Here is a 23,402-nt window from a genome sequence, read left to right on the forward strand (position 1 = left end):
ATAAAGTGCTTGATTGTTCTGGATTTAACTCTTAATCCAGAGAAAGATAAACAGATGCATAACAGCTGCTGCCTACAGTTTCAAGGCTGGAATCAGCATCCCCCTTTTTAGGAGAAGAAACAACAACAGAGGGGAAGAAGAATTCGAGCAGGCAGTTTTAGCTTTCAGAAATGGGAAACCAAATGGTGGCCACTCCAATCAGTCAAAGGTTAATGCTGTGGATGTACAAGTTCTGTGATTCCTTCTCAAAGTTTTGGATCCTCTCTGATCTCTAAAACTGGTAATTTGATTTGTTTCCTTAACAAATGAGGCTTATTAATATTGTTAAACATCATATAATAATAATATTCTTGTCAGAAATTCACTGTAACAGAAAGAGATTTTTATCTAAAGCCACGTTGGACTGAGAAAAAGAGACTTTTCCTTTTAGAAATCTTAAGGAAAGGCTTGTTCTCTAGACATTTGTTCTGTCAGACTCAGAACAGTCTGACAGTTGTTCTGTCTTAAACCAGCACTCAAGGTTGGGTGGGGGAGACTGGAAAAACAATATAGTTTCTCACACTGATAAAGCAAACATCCCAGCAAATGTAAAAGTTGCAACTTTTCCCTCTCACCCCATCCCTGCTTCAGTCCTCAGGGCTTGTGTCTTTCTGTTCCTCCCAATTAATTCTCCAGAGCTGGCAGCTGTTGTCATAACACAGCCCAAGTAGAACAAATTGGAAGACAGCAATCCCCTTGTTTCCTGAAATGCGGTGAGAGGAGGAGAATAGACGGCCATGGGGGAGGGACTTTTTCCTTCAGCCCTAAGGGCTGGTCACTGTGAGAATTGATTGTCTACTGCTGCCTTATACTCAGGCAGCAGGCAGCCAATGCAAGGGCAGCTGGCTGCTGCACATTCCCCCCTTTCCCATTCCCCCCTTTCCTAGTGTTGCTTGCCCTACACCAAAGGCCTCCACTGAAAGGAATTCCTTCCTTCAGAGCCCATCTCCTTGTTCTGTCCTCCTCTGGTACACTCTTTTGCTATTACTGCTGCCATGTTTGAACTACAAGCAAGGCTGATGGAGTTGCAGTATGTTTAGAAGGTCACTATATGGAAAATATTGGACAGAAAGTGAATGCAAGAGACAGCAAATGCTATCCCACTAGTGAGCCTCCAAGCTCTAAAGACTACAATCAACCAGAATACCATCTCCCCACTATCGTATATAGACTCTGCCACAGAGACTCACAGGATCATTCTTCATCAAGTCAATTAGTCTTCTAGCCTGAGATGAGAGAGCCCTACACAAAGAAAGAAAAAGGGTTAGAATTTTGCAATGAATATAGCCATTAGTGAATCTTGTTTTAAAATAATGCATGTATGCATATACCTAAGTGGTTTCCCTATTGTGTGTAGGAAGGAAGAGTAATGTTTGCCACTGGCTTCCCGTCACTTAAGTATTTGTATTAAAAACATTCATTACAAATAATTTTTCTCAGTTCATCCAGACATCCTTCTAACTTATTATTCAGATAGATTAACTACACATTATTTGGCCAAATTAGAGCTGCAGTATCACATGATTGTTACTGCAGCAGTCCCCTGTCAGTTTCCTCCTGCAAAATCAACTTCCCTTGTCAATTTCACTTGCTCCTAATTGCAGACACAGTGTATCTTCACCTCAGGGAAGGGCAGTCTATAAATAAATAAATGAATGGATGGATGGATGGATGGATGGATGGATGGATGGATGGATGGATGGATGGATGGATGGATGGATGGATGGATGGATGGATGGATGGATGGATGGATGGATGGATGGATGGATGGATGGATGGATGGATGGATGGATGGATGTTATATTGCTAATTCAAAATGAAATTGAGAAAGCTGATACAATTGTTTTATGTTTGTACCCTAACATTACATCACTAATTTATTTATCATTAGATAAGAACATAAGAACATAAGAACAAGCCAGCTGGATCAGACCAGAGTCCATCTAGTCCAGCTCTCTGCTACTCGCAGACCGTAAACTTAGTCCAGCTCTCTGCTACTCGCAGACCGTTTCCTTTTATTAGTCCTAATTCTTCCCCCCAGCATTTTCAATGAATGCCCCCTGGTTCTAGTATTGTGAGAAAGAGAGAAAAATTTTTATACCATCCTCCCCTGGAGGGCTCAGGGCAGTGTACAAATAAACATATACAGACAGGGAAAGATTAAAACAGGTACAAATATAATACAAGCCCTGTTGCCTTATTAAAACCAATAAACAGCAGTACAATCAGCATCCAAGAACTAACCCCCCCCCCCGGGGAACCCAAAAGGCCCCCACTAAAATGGGCCACATAATTAAACAAACAGAGAACAAGGGGGTAGGAGCCAGGGGGCACCCTCAGCAGCCGACCCCCCCCCCCAAAGCCCGGCAGAACAGCTCAGTCTTACAGGCCCTGCAGAGCTCACCAAGATCCTGCAGGGCCCGGATAGATGGAGAGAGGCTGTTCCACAGAGCTCTCAGGATGAAATCAGGCCCTGGCCCTAGTGGAGGCCAGCCGCATCATAGAGGGGTCAGGGACAACCAGCAAATTGGCCTCTGCTGAATGCAGAGACCGAGCTAGGACATGTGGGGTAAGACGGTCCCGAAGGTAATTGCATATGATAGAGGGGAAAAATTAAATTCCTTTCAAAAAAGGAGGATGAGCAAAGGAAATGGCTGAAGGGGAGGTTGGGTGACTACATGAGGGTGTGGATGAGGACCAGAGGTTTGGTTGAGCAGAGAAATAAAGACTGTTTCAACATGATCACATGGTCAAGGGAAGCTGGCTCATTAATGGATAAAAAAAATTGCAGTAAAAGTACTCAAGAAAACAACAGAGGAAAAATGAAAGGAAAATGTTTCCAGAACCAAATGGAGGAATGTGGAATTAAACGGAAAAAAAATAGCATTTGGTAGCAAGATACATTGTGAACCTCATGCAGAAAAGGCCTTAAAGTAATCAAAAATAATTTATTCAGATCCTGAACTTTCTCCTTTCCTCATAATATGTTTAACAAGTAGATTATTGTAGATTATTGGCATATTGTAGATTATTGGCATATTGTATACAGCAGATGGCTCTTCTATGTATGAGAAGGTATAATGAGACAGGACAATTTCACGCTGTGACATATTGTTCCTTTTGTAATTGTCTGCTGTTAATTATTCATATAGTATGTTATATTTCACTTTTCTGACAATGTACAATGAAGTAAAATTAACTCTTGCCTCCTGACATTATTCTGAATTTCCCTGCCAATGCCAGGAGTGCCCAGTAGGTGGGAAGAAAAATGTACAGCATGCTAACTTTGGGACAGTGGGTCCATTTTTACTACATGTTGAAGAAAAGGAGTGGGAGAACTCAGACTTTAGCCTTGTTTTCCTCAAAACACTAAGTTCCTTCCTGAAAGGTTGTAATGAAGCAGGCTAAGGAAAGAGATATCCACCTTCCACAGCACAGCCTGTTCAGGAGGAACAGTTTTGTTACTTAGTGATATACTTTCAGGGAAAAGAAGCCCTTGATGTGTAAATGTTATTGTGTGCCAATGAAGAGATAACTGCATGGACTCTGCCAACTGAGATAATCGTTTTTCAAAAAGCAGTGATAACGGTAACTGCTAGAGCGATCAGTCCCGCACTCTGCTATTGTGAGTTATCACCCCAGTAAAAATTACTGTTATTATGTGGTATATCATTATGCATGGTGCAAACTATTTTTTCTAAAAAAGTAAAAAAAAGACTCTTATTTTCTGTGGATGAAGAGCGAGATACCATATTTTAAAAACCCAACTAAACTCATCAAAAAACCTATCTAGGACTACATGCATTTTAAATTACTTGAGACACACCAGCATTGTCAAGAGTGATTTGGATTTTCCCTCCCCAACAAAAGATAGCTGTATTGAAAAGACTGATTCTGGGGTGAAGTTCTAAATGAAAGGAGGAATATCTAAAAAGCTTCTTCCTTCTCCCCCAAACATATGCAGAATTCAACACTGTGCTTCCTCAGTGCCCCATGGTGTGCACTTGCCAGGGGCAAGCTGTGTTAAGGATTTCGCACAAAAATAGGCAACCATTTTGACCAGTGTGTCAACAATTCAATGTCTACCTGTTAGGATATTGGTATGCCAGCAAATAGAAAAATGTGAGAAGTAGACATGAAGGTTGTACTTGGTCAGACATACCAGGAGCCAGTCAATTCCTTGGGGCTCTGGCAGTGCCTCAGGGGCTTATCTCGGAGCCACCTGGTGGCTGGACAGGCACAAAAGGCAACCAGGAGGATAAACTAAGCCTGTTGCCTTCCACCAGCTGCCCACACCTGAGGGATTCCCCTTGATTGCTTGGGTGGAGAACCAGGCTCATCTGAAAAGCAAAACAGTTTTGCATGCCACTCTTCAGCACACATGCTGAGGACTACCTACTTCTAGCTAAGTGCTAAGGTCAAACTCAATGCACTTGTATCATTTGGTTCTGAAAAGCAGCTGCAGGGGGGAAGATATGTTTAGAATAGGGACTATGGTCTTGGAGAAAGGGACATTTCCAGACCTCCCCATGCCATTTCATCAACTGATGATGGTCCTCCTAGGCTGCTTAAAGTCCAGAAGAGAAAAGACTGGTGCAATATGGGTAACTGTGCCAGTTTACAGACTCCTTTCTCTTCCTCTTACAGCTGCTTAAAGTCCAGAAGAGAAAAGACTGGTACAATATGGGTAACTGTGCCAGTTTACAGACTCCTTTCTCTTCCTCTTACAGACTCCTTTCTCTTCCTCTCCCCACAGCAGACACCTTGTACGGTAGGTGGAGCTGAGAGAGTTCTAAATGAACTGTGACTAGCCCAAGGTCATCCAGCAGGAATGTAGGAGTGGGGAAACAAATCAAGTTCACCAGATAAGAGTTTGCCCCTTATGTGGAGGAGTGGGGAATCAAACCCAGTTGTCCAGACTAGAGTCCACTGCTCTTACCCACTAAACCACTGTTATTTTGGTCTATCTACACAGGATTTCCCACACTGGAGTGACAAGTTGAACCACGTGAAAGTGAAACGTTGACAGTCTCTCTTGCTGTCCACACTGGGCTCAGGATAGACCCCAAGAGCCCTTACTCCTTTGCCAATGTCTTGAAGAGCCTATAGTGCTTAACAGAGAGAAGGATCTACTGATCTACAGGTGAGGCTTCCAGTCACTGTTTAGTTCAGAAATAATTGCTGATGGAAGGGATTTGTGATCTTCAGATAAAACAACTGTGTGCCTTCCAAATTAAGATTCTGTGATAGTGCCATTAGGCCAGAAGGCCATTTGTCACATAGATAGCCCCACTCAGAGACAGACCCTTAAAAATTCAGCTCTTACTCAGAACGTGCTCCTGCCACAGCCTGGTTCAGGCGGGCATTAGATTTTTCTTGTGTTCCTGTGCCAGTGGAAAAGCCTGTGAGAGAAGGATTGAACTCACGAAGTATATCTGGAAAAGAGGAGAGATACCATGAAATGCAGTTTTGCACACACAATACTGAATCCCTGCAACAATTTAAACAGTAGGAGTGATCAATTCTGTACTACTCCAAGTATTACAGTACCTTATTACATTGCATAATGGGCATGTGTATTTAGAATGGCCATATGTATTTAGAAAAATGTGATTGGTTCTGTTTGGGCCAGTTTAAAAAGAATCTTGTAGAGCTGGAAATGATATCCAGAGGGACTATGAATAACATAAACAAACAAATAAATAAAAGCAATTCAAATGGTCAAAATATTTCATATATTACTAGTGTGCCCGGCCACACGTTGCTGTGGCTTCAGTCTGGTGAAGTGGAAAAGAAAGAAAAGGGAAAGCGAACGGTTTGAACATGTGTCATTGAACAATGCTTGCAAGGGAGGGGAGGGGCAAGGGCCCCCTTGCTCCCCTCCCTCTCTCCCGTTCCCTTGCATGGCACCCCTCCCCCTCCCTCCCTAATGTTCCCCTTCCTCTGTTAGGGTGGGTGGCCCATGTCCAAATGACGGACCCTGTTCCTTTCATTCCATTCCCTTGCAGGCGAAGTGTGTTGCTGTTGATGTCCATCAGATGGCGCTGTTGCAGAACCATACCATGGTTCCAACTGTCACAGGTGTGGCAGGTACACAATACCTCTCACAGTTCGACTGAAATGCACCCCTAAGAGATGTGTGTATGAAAGGTTATCCATTTCTACTTGGCTTTTGGTTCCTATGTGTGTGTGTGGGGGGGGGGGGAGAGAACTGGGCGGAACGTAGCTTGTACCATCATTGGCACTACCAGTGTGACATCTTTCAGTATTGTCTGTCCCCTCCCGGCCTTGGGACTGGGAGCCATCATTAGTATTATTAATATTGTTTTACTGGGTTTAGAATGCTGCTTATTCTGAGTTATGTATTTTAACTATTTATCACTTATTTATTGTGCACATTGTTTTAGTTGTGATTTTGTTGTACACCGCCCAGAGCCCTTCAGGGGTGGGCGGTTTATCAAAATTAATAAATAGTAATAATAATAATAATAATAATAATAATAATAATAATAATAATAATAATAATAATAATAATAATAATAATAATAATAATAATAATAATAATAATAATAATAATAATAATGGTTTACCTTGGCCAGTGTGGTACATGAACTAGGTAAGTAGCTTAAAACACGCTGGGAGGCATGAGCTACATTGTGTTCAAATTTCAGAGCGTTTCGTCCAGCAAAACCCTGGACCCTCCCTCACCTTCCCCTTCCTCCGCTAGGGTGGGTGGGCCATGCCCAGATGGTGAGGCCATCCCTTTAATTCCAGATGGCAGCGGTTTTCAAAGAAGGCATGGTTTCCCTTGTACCAGAGGCTGTTGCTTTGACGGCCAGCAGATGGCGCTGTTGCGGAACAGAACTGTGGTTCCAACAGTCACAGGTGTGGCATGTACACAATAATTGGCACAGTTGTGACATGTACACAACAGGAGGTAGGGAAGCAGTATGGAAACCTGGCAGCACGCGAATGCGACGTTGTGTGAAAATTTCAAAGCAATCAGTCCAGTAGTTTGGGAGATTACCTGTCAGCAGAAAACGCACTGATAGATTTTTATATATATAGATTTAGTACACTGATATGCCATATTGCTACCAGTGCAGTCAGCACAGTAGTTCAGATAGTTGAAACACTCTCCCTATCAAGGCTATAGAATGGGATTTGTTATTTATTTAAAACTTGGTTAAGTCTCCTCCCCAGTAATCTTCCAAAGAAATGTTCAATGGGCAGATGGATTAAAAAAAAACCTTTCCAGTTCAGCATAGATACTGATGCTCTAGAACTCATGATGGCCCATTAATCTGGTTGACTCGACTTCAACATAAACAAAAGACTGTAGTTCTTCACATGATATAATTAATATTGGAATTTCACTTAGTTCTTTAAAAGAATGACAACATTTTTATTTCATTTTAGACTGTACCATTTCATTTATGACCTAGATTGCTTCAACTGGCTTTTTATTGACATGGTTTTTTACTAACATGGATTATTTTATTGATACGTTTTATAGGTACAATTGTTTTTACTGTCTTTTGTTTTATTGTTATGAGCCAACTCCAGCAGGTATGGAAAGGCTGCACACAAATTCTCTAAATAAAATAAAAGCAAATTGAGGACGGGGTAGGTCTATTACAGCTACTAGCCATGCTAGCAAAATAGAAGCTCCACTTCTAGAGGCAATTTAGCTCTGACACCCATAGTCAGAGTCAACAATGAGTAAAAGCTATCACCATAACACTGAGCTGCTGGAAGCATTTGGTTATTCCCTGCTGTAGACAGATGAGCAGAATCTGTGGAAATTAGAACTGGCCATTTTGAGGACAGCGCTTGACTATCATCTCCAACAGCCAAACTAACGTTTGTGTTCCACAGACTACTGATGGTTCTGGCTGCTCTGCTCAGCCCTTCAATGGCTAGGCCAGGGCTAGCAAGATATTTGCTTAATTCTTTCAAAAATAACATAGAACTGGATAGCAATTTTTAAAATGCAGTGTAAGTACTAAACCAAGACCCTGGGAAATTACAAAACATACTGTTAAGTCATGCATAGCAAATTACAGCATGGGCTGCTAGACAGTCCCCCCCCCCCCCAATTTGCCAGTCCTGAGACTGAGAGCAAAGAGATGTCCCGCCTGCCAGCCTGCTAAACCTCTCCACAAGTCTGCTCCATAAATTATGAAAGAGCTTCACAAATAGCAAACTTTTGGAAACACACTTACTCGCTAATGTTGTAATTGTGTTTATGTCTTCGTTTCCACCAACACTAAAGAATGAGAAAGAAGAGAGAGAGAGAAAAAAAAGAAAAAAGTTCAGATAATTTTCTTGGAACAAGCAACAGAGTGCCCCCTGGTAACGTCGCCTTTAACAACTCTGGTTGTGATTATTGTTAACAACTTGGCAGAGGCATGGTTGCTTGGAGGTGCCCACATGATCACAACTCCTGCAATTTTCATTTTTACTTTAAGACAGACACAAAAGCCTCCAATCTAACTGAAGCACCACTTTTTGTTCTGAGACAGCTTCAGAGTAAAGGGGAAGTCAATAAAAATAAGCTTCCACAAAATCGCTGCTAGCAGAAGCACTAGATTAAAACTATTGCATGCCTCTAGTCTTTAGTTAAGACATTTGCAAAACAGTGTTTCTCCCAAATATTGGAGCTATTTGCCCCATGGTAAATAACATCATTATGACCTATATGGACATCCTATCAGCTTTAATAATGGCTTTACAAGACCATCCTTTTCAGAAAGTAACCAAGGGAAATGTTCCCCACCCCAAGTATTCCTTATCTAGACAGAATACATATCTGCTTTTAAAAAGTAAAAAAGCCCCTGACTAGCTCATTTTGTGAATGCAACTTGGTTAGGCTACCCAATAAGCTTTCACACTCAGTGTGGATTTGAATGTCACTATTCTGCTCTCTACCACACACTGTACCACCCAACTCTCTACCACACACTGTATCAGTCAGTAGCCCCTACACAAACCAAAAAAGAAGAATCAGTGCTGCCAAGGATGTAGGTAAGGGGGGATTCTCAGGCTCAAGCCCCCCCTTGCATGTTCGAAGCTCCGCCCCCAGTTTGTGGATTTTTGGTATTTTTAGTGTTTTTTTCAGTATTTGGCCTGCAGGGGGCGCAGTTTTTAAGCTAGTAGCACCAAAATTTCAGGGATGTTTTGGGAGACTCTCCTGATGACCCTACCCAGGTTTGGTGAGGTTTGGTTCAGGGGGTCCAAAGTTATGGACTCCCAAAGGGGGTGCCCCATCCCCCATTGTTTCCAATGGGAGCTAATAGAAGATGGGGGCTACACCTTTGGGGGTTCATAACGTTGGACCCCCTGAACCAAACTTCACCAAACCTGCAAAGGGGGAAATAATGCCCCACAGATGCTTTGCCATATGAAGCCTGCTATATAAAAAAGTATTTAATGAAAGTTACAGCTTTGTATAAAGTAGCCATTTTGCTGATTTGTAGACAGTTCCAGCAGCTTGAAAATAGATAAAGTGGTAATCCACCAGATGTTTTATCTTCCAGCATGCCAGTTTCTCTTACCATATTCTGACCCTTGTTAAGGAAACTTGAAAAGTACACTAGTCATAACCTTGGATTAATCTAACGAAGTGAGCATATGTGCAGTGATGGGATCCAAAAATTTTAATAACAGGTTCCAATGGTGGTGGGATTCAAACAGTGGCACTGCCGCACACACGCACCTCCAGTCCCTATTGGGCAGAGAGGTTGCTTTAGTAACCCCTTCTCGGCACTCAGAAAAAATTAGTAACCACTTCTAGAGAAGTGGTGAGAACTGGTTGGATCCCACCTCTGCATATGTGTATTCTAAGCATGCTAACTTGAAAATTTCTCCAAAGTGCTGTAAGTACGGAATGTAAAAATAGACTGTTGATAGCAGGAAAGCAACTGAAGTCAGTCCTGAAGCCCATAAAAAGAGTATCATGGGTGGAGATCATTTGCTTAGGCAGCCAAAGCAGCTATCAGAGAAAACATTCTAATAAAGTCTGGCCACACAAGAAACTAGAAAGTTCAGATACAACTTTGATGGTAAGCAGAAGCTGGAAACAACAGCAGCAGCTACCCAGCTGACTGAGAATGAGGAACATGAAGGTCTGGCATAATGGTTAGATATCAATAAGCCCCACCTCCTTGAACTCAGTTGGGGACCAAAGCTTTCCCTTTCTACATAAAGGGCCATTTAGGGTTGCTAACCTCCAAGTGAGGCCTACAGTTTCCCCAGAATTACAGAGTTCAGTTCCTCTGGAAACAATGGAAGCTTCTGAGGGTGAACTCTATGGCATCAAATCCCCTACTGTCCTCAAACTCTATCCTCCCACCCCCCCATTTCTCCAAATCTCCTGGAATTTCTGTTGGTATTTGCAAGTGTCTGTCACAATTCAGACATGAAGGGGTTAACTATGTGCATGCTAATTAGCTACTGAGGTCAGAGTTTTATGGCCAGTTCATTGATTAAGCTATTGGTCAGCTAGCCCCAACATTGCCTATGTGGGGCTAGTCATGTAGACAGAAAGTTATAAAGTAAAGCATATTTCTTTTAACACATTGCATTGCATTGCACAGGGCACATGAGTTAGAAACCTTTTGCTTTGCTAGATAGGCACCATGTGGGACCACATGGTGCAGAGCTATGTAACCAAGTTAGTGCTAGAATAGAAAGTTGTGCTTTATTTTCTTCCATGTAACCCTCCCTAATAGTTAGTAAACTCATTTATATAAAACCAGCAACTGTGTATTGGTCCCTTTTATGCTGCTCTGCTAAATATATTAAGCTAAACAGTCAACAATTTCCCAATTTGGAGTTGGCAACTGGAGGACCATCACAAAGTGGTAGGCCAGCCCTCTTGGTTCAAGTAGGATCAGTGAATAAATGAGAATACAGCAACAACAGTGTGAGAAAGTCTTTGATAAACACATCTGCTTGTAACTCCTGAACTCTGTGTTAGGCTTGTCATACCCCACTGTGCCAATGGCATATCACTTCTAGCTAAGTTCTAACATCTCTAGGATGCACTGGAAACTCACTACGAATCACAAGACAGAAATAACACATCTGGGTTTCCCCAGATATGATGTAATGCCTTCACCAGCAGCTCTCCATCATGTTTCTGCTTCCCCCCACCACTATCTCTTGCTGGTTGTCTTGTCTGACAACCATAGTCTGTGTGCTTTTCTACTGAGTCACTTCCAACAGTTGCTCCCTCACACTGTATCTTCCATATCCCTAAGGCGACAGCTGGGGGTGGGGGGCTTTTGGGAATGCTAGAGAGTCCTGTGTCATTTCCAATTTAACCCAGAAGTAATGTGAACATGCTAGGGCTGTGCCAGGTTGCCAGATGCCCCTCCCCCAATCCTCCTGTTGATACTCAAGGAACGGATGGGCTATATCAGGATGCCTGGTAAATGTATTATTCCCCTGTATACTTGCCAACTCAATCAGTTCCACATACTTTATTATGTTGCCTAAATAATTAGAGCAGCTAGTCCAAGTAGTTGATAATAAAACTGCAAGGATCGTCATGCCCTTATATAAATCTGTGGTGCGACTGCACTTGGAGTACTGTGTTCAGTTCTGGTCGCCACATCTCAAAAAGGATATCGAAGAGATAGAAAAAGTGCAGAGAAGGGCAACGAGGATGATTGAAGGATTGGAGCACCTTCCTTATGAGGAGAGGCTGCAGCGTTTGGGACTCTTTAGTTTGGAGAGGAGACGGCTGAGGGGGGATATGATTGAAGTCTATAAAATTATGCATGGGGTAGAAAATGTTGATAGAGAGGAATTTTTCTCTCTTTCTCACAATACTAGAACCAGGGGGCATTCATTGAAAATGCTGGAGGGAAGAATTAGGACTAATAAAAGGAAACACTTCTTCACGCAACGTGTGATTGGTGTTTGGAATATGCTGCCACAGGAGGTGGTGATGGCCACTAACCTGGATAGCTTTAAAAAGGGCTTGAACAGATTTATGGAGGAGAAGTTGATCTATGGCTACCAATCTGGATCCTCCTTGATCTCAGATTGCAAATGCCTTAGCAGACCAGGTGCTCAGGAGCAGCAGCAGCAGAAAGCCGTTGCTTTCACCTCCTGCCTGTGAGCTCCCAAAGGGACCTGGTGGGCCACTGCAAGTAGCAGAGTGCTGGACTGGATGGACTCTGGTCTGATCCAGCAGGCTAGTTCTTATGTTCTTAAGTACAGTAACTACAGGTCTTAGAAGCCCCCTTCTCTTAATTAGTTTACGGTCTAAGTCCCTTTTAGACTGTCCAGTAATCTCAAAGGAATCTAGGAGCTGCCTGGCATTCTGTATTCCATACCTTTAGGAGATCCTGCCACTCCAAACTGTCAGGAGTTGAGAAGGTATCAGTAACTTGAGAGGGGCCACAACAGCTTCCTCAACAGTAATAGTTTTCTCAAAACATCTTTCCTACAGTCCCAACCCCTCCCCGCCAAGAGTTTCTTGCAAGGTAACTGCAGGGTAGAAAATAGCTTTGCAGTAACCTTGTTTACCCTAAATTTACAGCACTTTTTCAAAGAAACCATTAGTTTTTGTTAAATAGGACTGTTTACACAGTAAAACTGAACACATCACATACTATTCTTACTGAGTTTAATGGATATTGTTAATAAACAGATAATTTACTGCATTGTTTACTGGAGGTCTGGGAGGTTGGATTTAATCTTTGTTTAAATTTTAAAATCTGCCTTAATTCTCAGCGAGAATGTTGGCAATAAATGAAATAAATAAAATCTATCAATAACATAAAAATTTTGGTGTATAGCACTCACCTCCACGAAAGGCCTCGATACTGTGTTAGAAGTTCTAGTATGTTGGCTGCTGCTGCTCCATTTGCTGCCTGATATTAGGGAGGACAAATGAAATTCATGGTCATTCTTGTAGAGTGACGTGCTGTCTCCTTTATAATGAAACAGCCAAAAAAAAGTCCTTGAACACGAGCCCCTAAAATATTCCCAACAACCTATTTCCAAGGTTCCATGAATCGCTTTTGCCATGGAAAACCACTGCCATGAGTCAACTTGCTGATGAGATGAGGCAAAAAAATAACCCATAAGCTAAATTTACTGGAAGTCTATTCAATACAAAGGGTACCAGAAGCCTATTCAACACAAACGAAATATTTTTTCCTTTTTTTTGTCTGCACTGTGCCTTTAGTACTACTATCTGGAAGCATTTAAAGCTTATGAAAATAATTTGGGTTGGTTTGCACAGGAAGTGCTTTAAAAAATTTTTTTTAAACCACACATGTGTAGAATCCTTCCAGCAATGAAGAAATCCTTCCAGCCATGCTGATTTTCTAGCAATCTGATTGGCTGTTACTTGTTGCCTGCATGGTGACCCTCGTGTGCACCTTCGTAGCTTCACATCAACATACAATTTTTTAAAAATCGAGAAAAGGGCACTTTCATTAAACAGTCATGGTGTAATGACTGTGGTCATCCTTTCTCTACTACTCTGACACTATCTCTTTGATATGTAGACTGCTACTGGCAGGAAAATTTCCTTCCTTCCTTCCTTCCTTCCTTCCTTCCTTCCTTCCTTCCTTCCTTCCTTCCTTCCTTCCTTCCTTCCTTCCTTCCTTCCTTTTCTCATGTCTCCACTCGCGCATGCACGCACACTTCTCCCTCTTGCCACCATGAGGGCAGGACCCAGGTCCTATATATCCCTCCATCCTAGTTAGAGGAAACTATATTCATTCTATCCTATCTAGAAATGGAGTTCCTACACTAAATGTAGTATATTAGTTTGAATAGATAAAAGGCTTTGAATTATTTTGTCCCTGGCACACACAAATTGGGTGGGACCCTGTTGTGCACACAAAAGCCTAGGGCAATTTGCTAAATTACTGGATGAAGAGATTAAGAGATTAAGATCCTTGAATTTCCAACTGTTTAGAGATCCTACAGGAAAGGGCACAACATTGCATCTAATCTGGTCACAGTTCAATTCTTCTCTGCACAGAAATTTCCATGTAGCCCCTGTATAGAGCTGTCACCTAGCTGGTTTAAAATGAGCCTGACCAGGTTCTTTAAAATGTGTTTTTCTGTTTGAGTACTATGAACATATTTGAAATATGCATATGTTTTAATTAATTAGCTTGTATCAATGAGAAATGGCTACAAGAGGAGGTAGTATCTCTAACTCAAAGGCAAGAATAGGACCACAGCAAAAGTAAGTGTGAAGAATTCAGTTAGCCATGAATAATTTTTCTTGCTTCCTTCTAAAATTAGAATTTTTTTACCATGCAGTTTAATGGAGGTCACACAGGGATCTGTACTTACAGTTAATGAGTCCCCAAGGGCACCTATCACTTTAATGTCAGCTGGTTTCAACTTATGAACTATAAAAAAGAAACAGAAAGATTACATTCCCCCCGACCAAAAAAAGATCTTTTGCATTACAGATTTATTTCTTTGGGAGATGGGGGTAAGATGTTATTTAATATTCATGTTCAATCATATTGCCTTAATTGTTTTAGTCTTCAGGGCAAATACATGCTGCGGACAATTTTAAAAAACTCTCCTATAATTTTTTTTCTCCCAAGAAATCAGCGTCAGTTTGTTGTTTGACCAATTTCTACGAATATTTCCCTTTTTGAAACAAAAACAACTAGTAACTAACAGCCTTCCAGGCCTTGCAACTCAAGCCAACCAGTTTTTCTGAAAATAGGACTAGCACATTCATTTAGATCACCTTCTCTTTTCTATACAAAAGCCAAAATTGAATGTGGAAAATAGAGTGGAAAGGGACCATAGCTAAGTCTTAGACAGACTCAGCCCCTTTCCGCACGGGCACGAGTGGGGGTGCATCGGCATAAACAATGTCAATGCACCCCCCGCCCCGGGACCGTTGGCATGGACAGTAGGGGTGCAGGCGGCGGCGCAGCCTTCGCACAGGCTGCGCCGTCCCTGAACGCCGTCCCTCGTCTCCTGGCCTCCGGAACGTTGCAGAGGCCGAGGACACCTCCCCCGGCAGGCTGGAGTGGCGGCCCTGGAGTAGCAGGCCGGGGGGGGGCATGTCCCCTGGCCTCTGCAACGCGCCGGAAGCCAGGGGATGAGGTACGGCGTTCAGGAACTGGGGGGGGGGGTGCCGCCTTCCAGCCGCTGCTGTTCACACGGCAGCATTTGGAAGATGCTGTTTCTGAAAAACCTCGCTCAGGGAGCAAGGTCTGGAAGCAGCGTCTTCGTGCCGCTCTGGGGTGGCGAGGCCGGTGCTGCTGCAATGCAGCAGCACGGGCCATGCGAACCTCTCCCCAGGGACGGCGTTTTTGCCAACCCTGAGGCACTCTATTCTGCCCATGCGGAAAGAGCCTTGAATTTGATAAAACTGTCAGCCCATTGGGTGAGCTTATACCTGTAGCCATCATTGTTGTCTCAGCCTAAGCCCAAGTTGAGAGACTTCTGCGTAGGGTTGCTAAACCAGTGGTCTAGCTTGGTGTAAATTAGTGTGATATGTTCAAAAATGTATAGAAAAGATGATTCTGGGGAGCTATGGAGAACTCTGCATTGGAAGACGAATGGTTAGGGTTCCTTTCAAGATTTGAAAATGTGTCTGAAACCATTTTAGAGGAGCTTATATAACACATATGCTGCTAAAGTAATCTATTAATCCATACAGCCTTCTACAGGTTGTGTCATTCTGCTTGAAGTCTCGACTCAGCCACGAATGTGGAGAATAAACTTTGGTGAGACTGATTGTTCTCTAGTCTTTAGCATCTGATTGGCAGCATGGGGGTAACAATACTGGTTTATATCTCAGGGCTTGTTGAAAGATGGTATGTGACATGTAATTTAGGATAACTGCTTTGCCTGCAAAGGACAAGTGGTATATATAAGTGCTTTGATGCCATTTGTGTTGCTTTAGAATGAGTTTCTTAAAACTCAAAGATGCTTTTGCTTTGATGCTGAAATGGACAATTGTTCAAGAGATTAACATGATACATGACTAGGACTTTATAAAAACTGATTGTGATTTAAATCTGGAGGGGAGCAGGCAGAGCTCGCAACATCAGGAAAACAATTCAAACCAACTTCAGTCTGAGATTTTTGTGACTATGTTTTCATGTGGGGGACTGTTTCTATGCAGAATACATTCATGCTACATTAGATAGTCATCTATAATTTAATTATACACACATTTTTCTCCTTTTATTAAGCCTTCAAAATTAGAATTTGTTTGATTACATTATTTAATTATGTGGCACATGTAAACACATTCTTGATCTTGAGTAGCAAATCATTCTGGCAGACCATTTGCATTTTAAACTAGAACAAGTAGGAGACTCCCTCCCACTATTTCCTCTTTCCCTTCCGAGGCATTCCAATAGCCTCTCCCCCTTTCATGCTGCCTTTTCTCATTCCACTAATCAGACAATCTACCTTTATTAGCCCCCTGTCTTTCCCTCTTTCCTTCCCCCTGGCAGCCTCTTCCCAAGAAACCTCTGGCCCAGTGATGTAGTGCCAGCTGAGGCCAGCCCAGTTATGTGGTAGGGAATCGTAAAGACTTGTGGGAGACCTTTTCATTCCCCTGTACCCCCTTCCCCACACTGTTTCTTTTTTCTTCCCTCCTAGCAGTCTTCATGCCTTCATGTTCCCCTGCTTAAGAAGATAAGAACGTAAGTAGAACCATGCTGGATTAGACCTAATCTCTATCCAGTTCAGCATTCTGTTTTCACAATGGCCAACCAACTATCTCTTGGAAACTCACAAACACACTGCTTCCTTCTCTTTTTCACACCAACCAGCCAATTTACCTTTTATATACACCCATATTCATGTATACTTATTTATTTAATTTATATCCCACCTTCTCAGTGGTGGGATTCAGCAGGTTTGCACCACTTCGGCAGAACCGGTTGTTAAAATGGTGCTTGTAAACAACCAGTTGTTAAGTTATTTGAATCCCACCACTGCACCTTCTCCATAATGGGGACTCAAAGACACTTGCATCATACTCTTCTCCTTCATTTTTGGTCACAATAGTCCTTGGGGTAGGTTAGGCTGAGAGTATGTAACTCACAGGCGTTTTCCGCACGGACCATATATCCTGGAATAAGGTGGTGAAACATTCCGGTTCAGCCATGACTTCCGCATGACTTCCGGGTTTAACTTGGGCCTGCTTCGCGAGATTTCCCTTATCCCACGGCTTTTAAAAAATGGTAAATTGGCAGTTCTTTTTTAAAAACCTAGCCACTCCTGCTCCCATGCAAACACCATGGGAGACGGGCTGGTTTATTTTTCCCGCCTTGCCACCTGTAGCCAATCAGGACGTCAGAAAAACAGGACAGTTTGCACATGTGTGGAAACATTGGCAAGGAAAATGAAACTAAACTAGGGCCATGCATAATCACCTGGAGTTCTTCCTCCTGGCCTGAACACACTGATGGGCTGCCATGCGGAGAGAGAAACCAAGATAGAAACATCCCTGTATGTATGATCTTGGTTTCCCTCCAGGATATTTTGTCCATCTGGAAAATGGCAAAGTAAACTTCCATAAAAGAGTGGGGATTTAAACACTGGTCTCCAAGATCCTAGTCCAAAACTCTAATCGCTATACTACATTGGCTTTCTTGAGTGGTGGCTGTTGAAAAGTAGCAAGCAGCTGGGGCTAGGTGAGTCATGCAAGACAGGCAGTAGGAAGTCACTCAGTGATTGTTACCAGGCTGGCCCCAAAGGCCAAAACAATCTTGGAAAGAGCCCATCCCCATCCTCGCTGTTTACTGATAGAAACCAGGGCTTGATGTGGCTGCTTAACAATAGCTACTGCATGAATTTATCCAGGCACTGCTATCATTTTGATGGGTTTTAACTTCCTAAAGTATTTTTATTTTAGATTTCTTCTTTAATGCAAACCTAGGGTTTTTCTCAGGTTTGTAGAATGATCTGCCATCTGTTCATGGCCAGAGTTTCTGGATTTAAGCATTCACATATTTGGCCATTTTGAGAATTATACATAATAGTGATGTTGAATGACAGACATAAGAGAATTCAATTGCCGGAAGAAAGCAATGCCATACTTCTGAGTGCTAGTTCTACAGTTTGATATCATGTACACAAACATCTAGCTTTTGAACACAAAAATGCATCAAGGACCTATCTATGAAGATACTGATGGTCTCCAAACATGACTTTGACCAAGGTCCCTTACAGTTTCAGCCATAATGAGTTGATAAAAATACTGCATTTCACATGCAAGTCCAGTGTTCAACTCTTTGACATCTCAAATAGCATGATTAGGAAAGTTGCCTGCTTGAAATTTCCACTGTTAGCGTTCTTTTTCCCTTATCCCCCATTTTCCCTGCTTTTAATCAAATTACCTTGATTAGATTTATTAATCAGATCTAATTCCTTCTCTTCCTCTATTAAGTTCATGGTACTATTTTATCTGTGCAGAAAATTTGTCAAGTAGATTATGCGAAAAGGCATAACACTACCTAGCGAACTTGCAGTACAATCCTAAACAGAGTTAAAACTTTCAGAGTCCGTTGACTTCCTCTAAAGGTATAACACTACTTAGAATCACAGTGTCAGTGACTAATTTGGGATTAATTAATTAAAAATCTGCATGTTTCATAAAGGAGCAAGCTCAAGGAAGATTGCAGAATTGTTAAAATAAAAAATAACTGTTTGATAATTCAGTACCAATAAAACAGGCACAAAGCTACAGATAGAAACACTTAAAAAAAAAGGCCTATAAGCTGCAGATAGAGCAACCAAACAAAAAATTATACCTAGGCAGAGGGAATGGGTGAAAACTCTGTTGAAATTCAGTGGAATACCTGAGATTTTCTCCCATCGTTGTATGTATGTAACTCTTGGATTTTCTAAGAAACAGTGAACAGTATCCTGATAACCCCTTGCCCTTGAAGATGAATTGAGACAATGTAGACCCTAAATCTGTACCTGACAGTGGAACTGTATCCGAAGGGCTGCGATCAGAACATGGAAGGCTTGTCCCAAATGACAATTGCTGTAAAAAGATACAGAACAATGAATTACAGTCTTCCACATTCCAGCAGTGAACAATATGTTCCCATTTGCAGAATGATGAGTTGATTTTTGCCTCAGAAAACAATTTCACAAGAAATACCATATCCTTGTGCCAAATTCTTGTGCCCATATTCTTGTGCCCACTACCACCACCCGAATAAGAACATTAGGCAACCAGTAGTTTCTGTACCTCAGGCTCTTCTTTAGCATCTGACTTCACTAGGGAAAATGAGTAGTTGCTGTTCCTGTATGTGAAGAAGTATGGATGATCCTGCAAGAGATAAGACAGTAAAATTGAAAAGACTGTCACTTGGTGATGTGGTTGAAACCAGCAGAACACATTTGTCTATCAGAGGCAGCCATTTAAATCAGGCAAGACCAACTATTGAATATTCAGGGACCAATCTGAATGTCAGAACAATTCAAGGACCAGAATTTTATTATACACAGCTTCTGAATAGCAGCAACCTATGACTGTGAGGCCACATAAGTGCTTGGGGATGACCAGGGGATGACATACAAGCACTGAAGAAATGCAGCATTACTATGCAGAAGGCCTCTCTCTTCTACACTTCTGAAATTAAATTTGTCATGAGAGAAACAAGATGACATTTTTACCACATTTTTGGTTAAAATTTGGTTGGGTCACTTGGGCAGTATAACATTGCTTCAAAGACTGCCAGTTCATCTAGATGATATTTTTAATGTTTTAAATGTATGCAACAACTTTTCCTTTCCTCCTCCAACTAGTTCCTTTCATTCTCCCACCCGTCCAGTCATGAGCAGTTCAAAATATCAGGAATCCACTGAGAGCCAGTTTGGTTGATATACATCATCCATATATCTATTATACATATAGTGCCCCACAACAGACAAACCAAGTCATTAATGAATTCAAAACAAAAGCAAAATAAATAACAATTCAAAATAAAATCAAAATGACCTCAATATTTCTTAAATATCTGATGCTAAATTTAACAGTAACCTATTTATATTTTCACATCAAGTCTTCTTTACTCTTTAGCTAGCTAGTGTCTTCATTTATAAACTAAGGGCAAGGCATGTGACTTTACATATACATCATGATAAATAATGATTTACAAAATACAAATTAGAAGCAATGGCATTTTTTTCTGGGAGAGATGGAAACTTCAAGGCTATTTACATTGGTTAAAACTACATATTGACGATCAGAACTGCGGATCTCAAGGACAGTATTATAGAGGACTTTCACGAATTTTACTACATTTGCCAGAACCCCAATCATATTAACGTACAGTGACCACAGTAGTACAACATTTATTCCCTGAGGACCCATTAGAGTTAGGAAATATGTCATCCTGCCAAATTTAGGATTGGATGGGGAAATCTGAGAATAGTCTTGCATTTGTTCAAATAAGCACGCTCACAAATGAGAAAGAAAAGTAAAACTGCATATTGAAAAGAAAATCTTTCTACCTGAGAAGGACACTGTGCCTTGGGTATCTCTGAAAAATGATAAGGCTGCTTCTGTCCCACTGGTTGCATCTAAAACAGAAAATGGAAGCAGAATAACGTTCATTCAAAATATGTTCCCGGTACATTTTAGTCATAATTCAAAGGCACTGACACTACATCTGGGCTCAGTTCTCTCAAGCAGATGAGGACATTAACCTGTGTTTGGACAAGACCTCTTCACACTACAGAAGGAAAATCATGACTGAATGTTCCACCCTGCAGGAAAAAAATGCTTGTATATGCTTGTATATAAAAATAAGCTTGTTAGCAAAGAACATCTAATTTTCTGTGTGTAGGGAAATCTTCTCAAAATCAAATTCAAATTACCTTTAATGACATACATTCAATTTTACATAAATGCATCTGGATAAAAAGACATATGCTAAGTAAAGGAATTAATAAAAACATCATATTCAAATTTCAGTTGATTTCTGTCTTAACATTTTAGCCAAGAGTGTTGCTACCACTACCCTAAAATGAGAATCTTGGACTCTTAGGAGAAGTTGAATCAGCATGGAGTTGCTCAAATAGTTCTTCCCCTTGATGTTTATTAGGTGGAAAAAAGGTTTACGGAAATGATTAAGTAAATAGCACTCCAAAACAATGTGAGAAACTGAATCGGAGGTGTTTGCTCCACAAGAGCAGTCACTCCTGCGTGTGAATGCCTGCGTATCTTCCTGATAAGACAGTGGAGGCAGTGGTGGGATGCAAATAATTTAACAACTGATTATTTACGAGCACCATTTTAACAACTGGTTCTGCCGAAGTGGTGCGAACCTTCTGAATCCCACCACTGAGAGAAGGGGAAGACATTTAGTTTCACCAACATAAATGCTCTTCTAAGTACGGAGAGTCTAACATATGAAGATAAGTGGGATCAGATTCTTTTGTATTGCATAGATTCAACCACATGATGTCAGGCTGTAATTTCTGAGAACTAGGTTTCTGTATCCAAGTAATGGATGGTGGAGTAACCTTGAACCTTGCTGAGGGAGGCAAGGTCTTGCTGCAGATCAAGGATACTTTAATATTGTACCTCTGTGTGTGTGTGTGTGTGTGTGTGTGTGTGTGTGTGTGTGTGTGTGTGTGTGTGTGTGTGTGTGTGTGTGTGTGTGTGTGTGTGTGTGTGTGTGTGTGTGTGAGAGAGAGAGAGAGAGAGAGAGAGAGAGAGAATGAATGAATGAATGAATGAAACTGACATACTTTGCAAACAAAGGGCACAGTATTATGAAACTGACAATGCTCAAGACAAACGGAAGATTGGTGAAAGGTTCACGACATCGCCTGAAGAACAGGTAACAGAACAGATAATGCATTCCACATTTCATTATTTTTCTCTATAGTTAATATTTCAGAAATAATATGATAGTGAGATTCCAATTAAAGTGGATTGCATCAAGATTTGCTTTCAATTCCTCATAGTTTTGGAGTCTAACCAAGTAAATAAATGCTACTGGGTGGTGGTTCTTTTAAGTAGCATTTGTTTTCTCACTTATTCTTTGAATAGAAGGAATTTCTTCCAGGACTGTATGAACTACATAAGAACTTGTTACAAGAATTGTACAATCTTTTCAAATATCCTGCATCTGGGTAGCCAGGATTATGCTTCAGAGACACCAGCATTTTAGCATACATTTTAACCTTGTTTCATTCAAATATTTCTTGTTGTAGTCTGTCCTGAATGCTAGTAGGCTAGAAACAATTTAAGTTTACCCATTCAGTAGGCCTTGAGTCAGTGGTGGGATCAAAAAATTTTAGTAACAGGTTCCCATGGTGGTGGGATTCAAACTGTGGCGTAGCGCCAATGGGGCTGGGCAGGGCACAACGGGGGCATGGCCGGGCATTCCGGGGATGGGGCATTCCTGGGCGGGGCTGTGGCAAGGACGCAGCCGCTGCACCAGTCCTTGGCGGGAAACGAATGCATGCAGGCGCAGGCTGCCACGCACACTGGTGCACCTCCTGCTAGACTGCTTCAAGTTCTGCGCACTACTGCTGAGAGGAGGGTGTAACTAAGGCAAAAACCATGTGGCAAAATCACCAATTAGTAACCCCCTCTTGGCACACACAAATAATTAGTAACCTACTCTCGGGAACCTGTGAGAACCCGCTGGATCCCACCTCTGCCTTGAGTTGTGGCTGCCATTTTTGGCTACAATGGTCAAGGTCTAGTCTAAGTGAAGGACTATGTAAATAATTTGTTTTAAATGAGTTTCTGTACCAGAATACTTTACAGATTGAAAACATAGTAAATTTATGCAGAATAGTATTACAATGCAGCTCCCTTGGCCACTGCTGTGTTTGTCGGTATTTCTTTTACCACTTATTGGCCCACAGAACATTTAAAACATTTTGCAGACATTTGAAAAAGAACCATTTTGGCTTTTTTCTCCCACACAGCATGGGAAAATAAAGCATTTCAGGCCAAAAAGGGGGGTTTTTTTCCTGCCCGCCGCTTGAAGCTTGTCAGTTTCATTTATGTTGTGCTTGCCATTTTGTGCTGCATGCAGAGATTCTCCATTCTGCTGGTCATTTGTGGAAGGTTTCTGACAGGTTTCCTCTGCTTACAGCTTGTCTGCCTGCAATTTTACTGTATAAAGTACATGAATAAAGGTTGTTTAGACATGTGTTCCCATGCACATATCATTTTTCCTGGGTTTTTCCAATGAGACATTTTTGAAGCTACAATGACTTGATATGTGTGAAATATCAATGACTTGATATTTCAAGTCATTGTAGCTTCAAAGATGTCACATTGAAAACACAAAACAGAGGAAAAATGACATGTGTGCGGGATCCCTAGTCCAAGCTAACTTTATTTCGTAGGGCAG

At 41.6% G+C, this 23,402-nt stretch overlaps 1 protein-coding gene across 1 annotated transcript in view; it reads right to left on the reverse strand.

Annotated features, from left to right (window-relative positions):
* The window catches only part of PLB1 (phospholipase B1), a 133,986-nt gene that overhangs the window by 87,961 nt on the left and 22,623 nt on the right, over positions 1-23,402 (reverse strand). Inside the window, exons 11-18 of the mRNA XM_048504965.1 lie at positions 20,536-20,604; positions 19,268-19,348; positions 18,991-19,057; positions 14,371-14,429; positions 12,859-12,926; positions 8,265-8,308; positions 5,366-5,474; positions 1,230-1,281 (exon numbers count right to left, since the gene is read on the reverse strand). Of these exons, the coding sequence (XP_048360922.1) occupies positions 1,230-1,281; positions 5,366-5,474; positions 8,265-8,308; positions 12,859-12,926; positions 14,371-14,429; positions 18,991-19,057; positions 19,268-19,348; positions 20,536-20,604 (549 nt within the window). The remainder of the gene's footprint in view (positions 1-1,229; positions 1,282-5,365; positions 5,475-8,264; positions 8,309-12,858; positions 12,927-14,370; positions 14,430-18,990; positions 19,058-19,267; positions 19,349-20,535; positions 20,605-23,402) is intronic.

Source organism: Sphaerodactylus townsendi, linkage group LG01 (genome assembly GCF_021028975.2).
Source record: "Sphaerodactylus townsendi isolate TG3544 linkage group LG01, MPM_Stown_v2.3, whole genome shotgun sequence".
Taxonomy (NCBI): domain Eukaryota; kingdom Metazoa; phylum Chordata; class Lepidosauria; order Squamata; family Sphaerodactylidae; genus Sphaerodactylus; species Sphaerodactylus townsendi.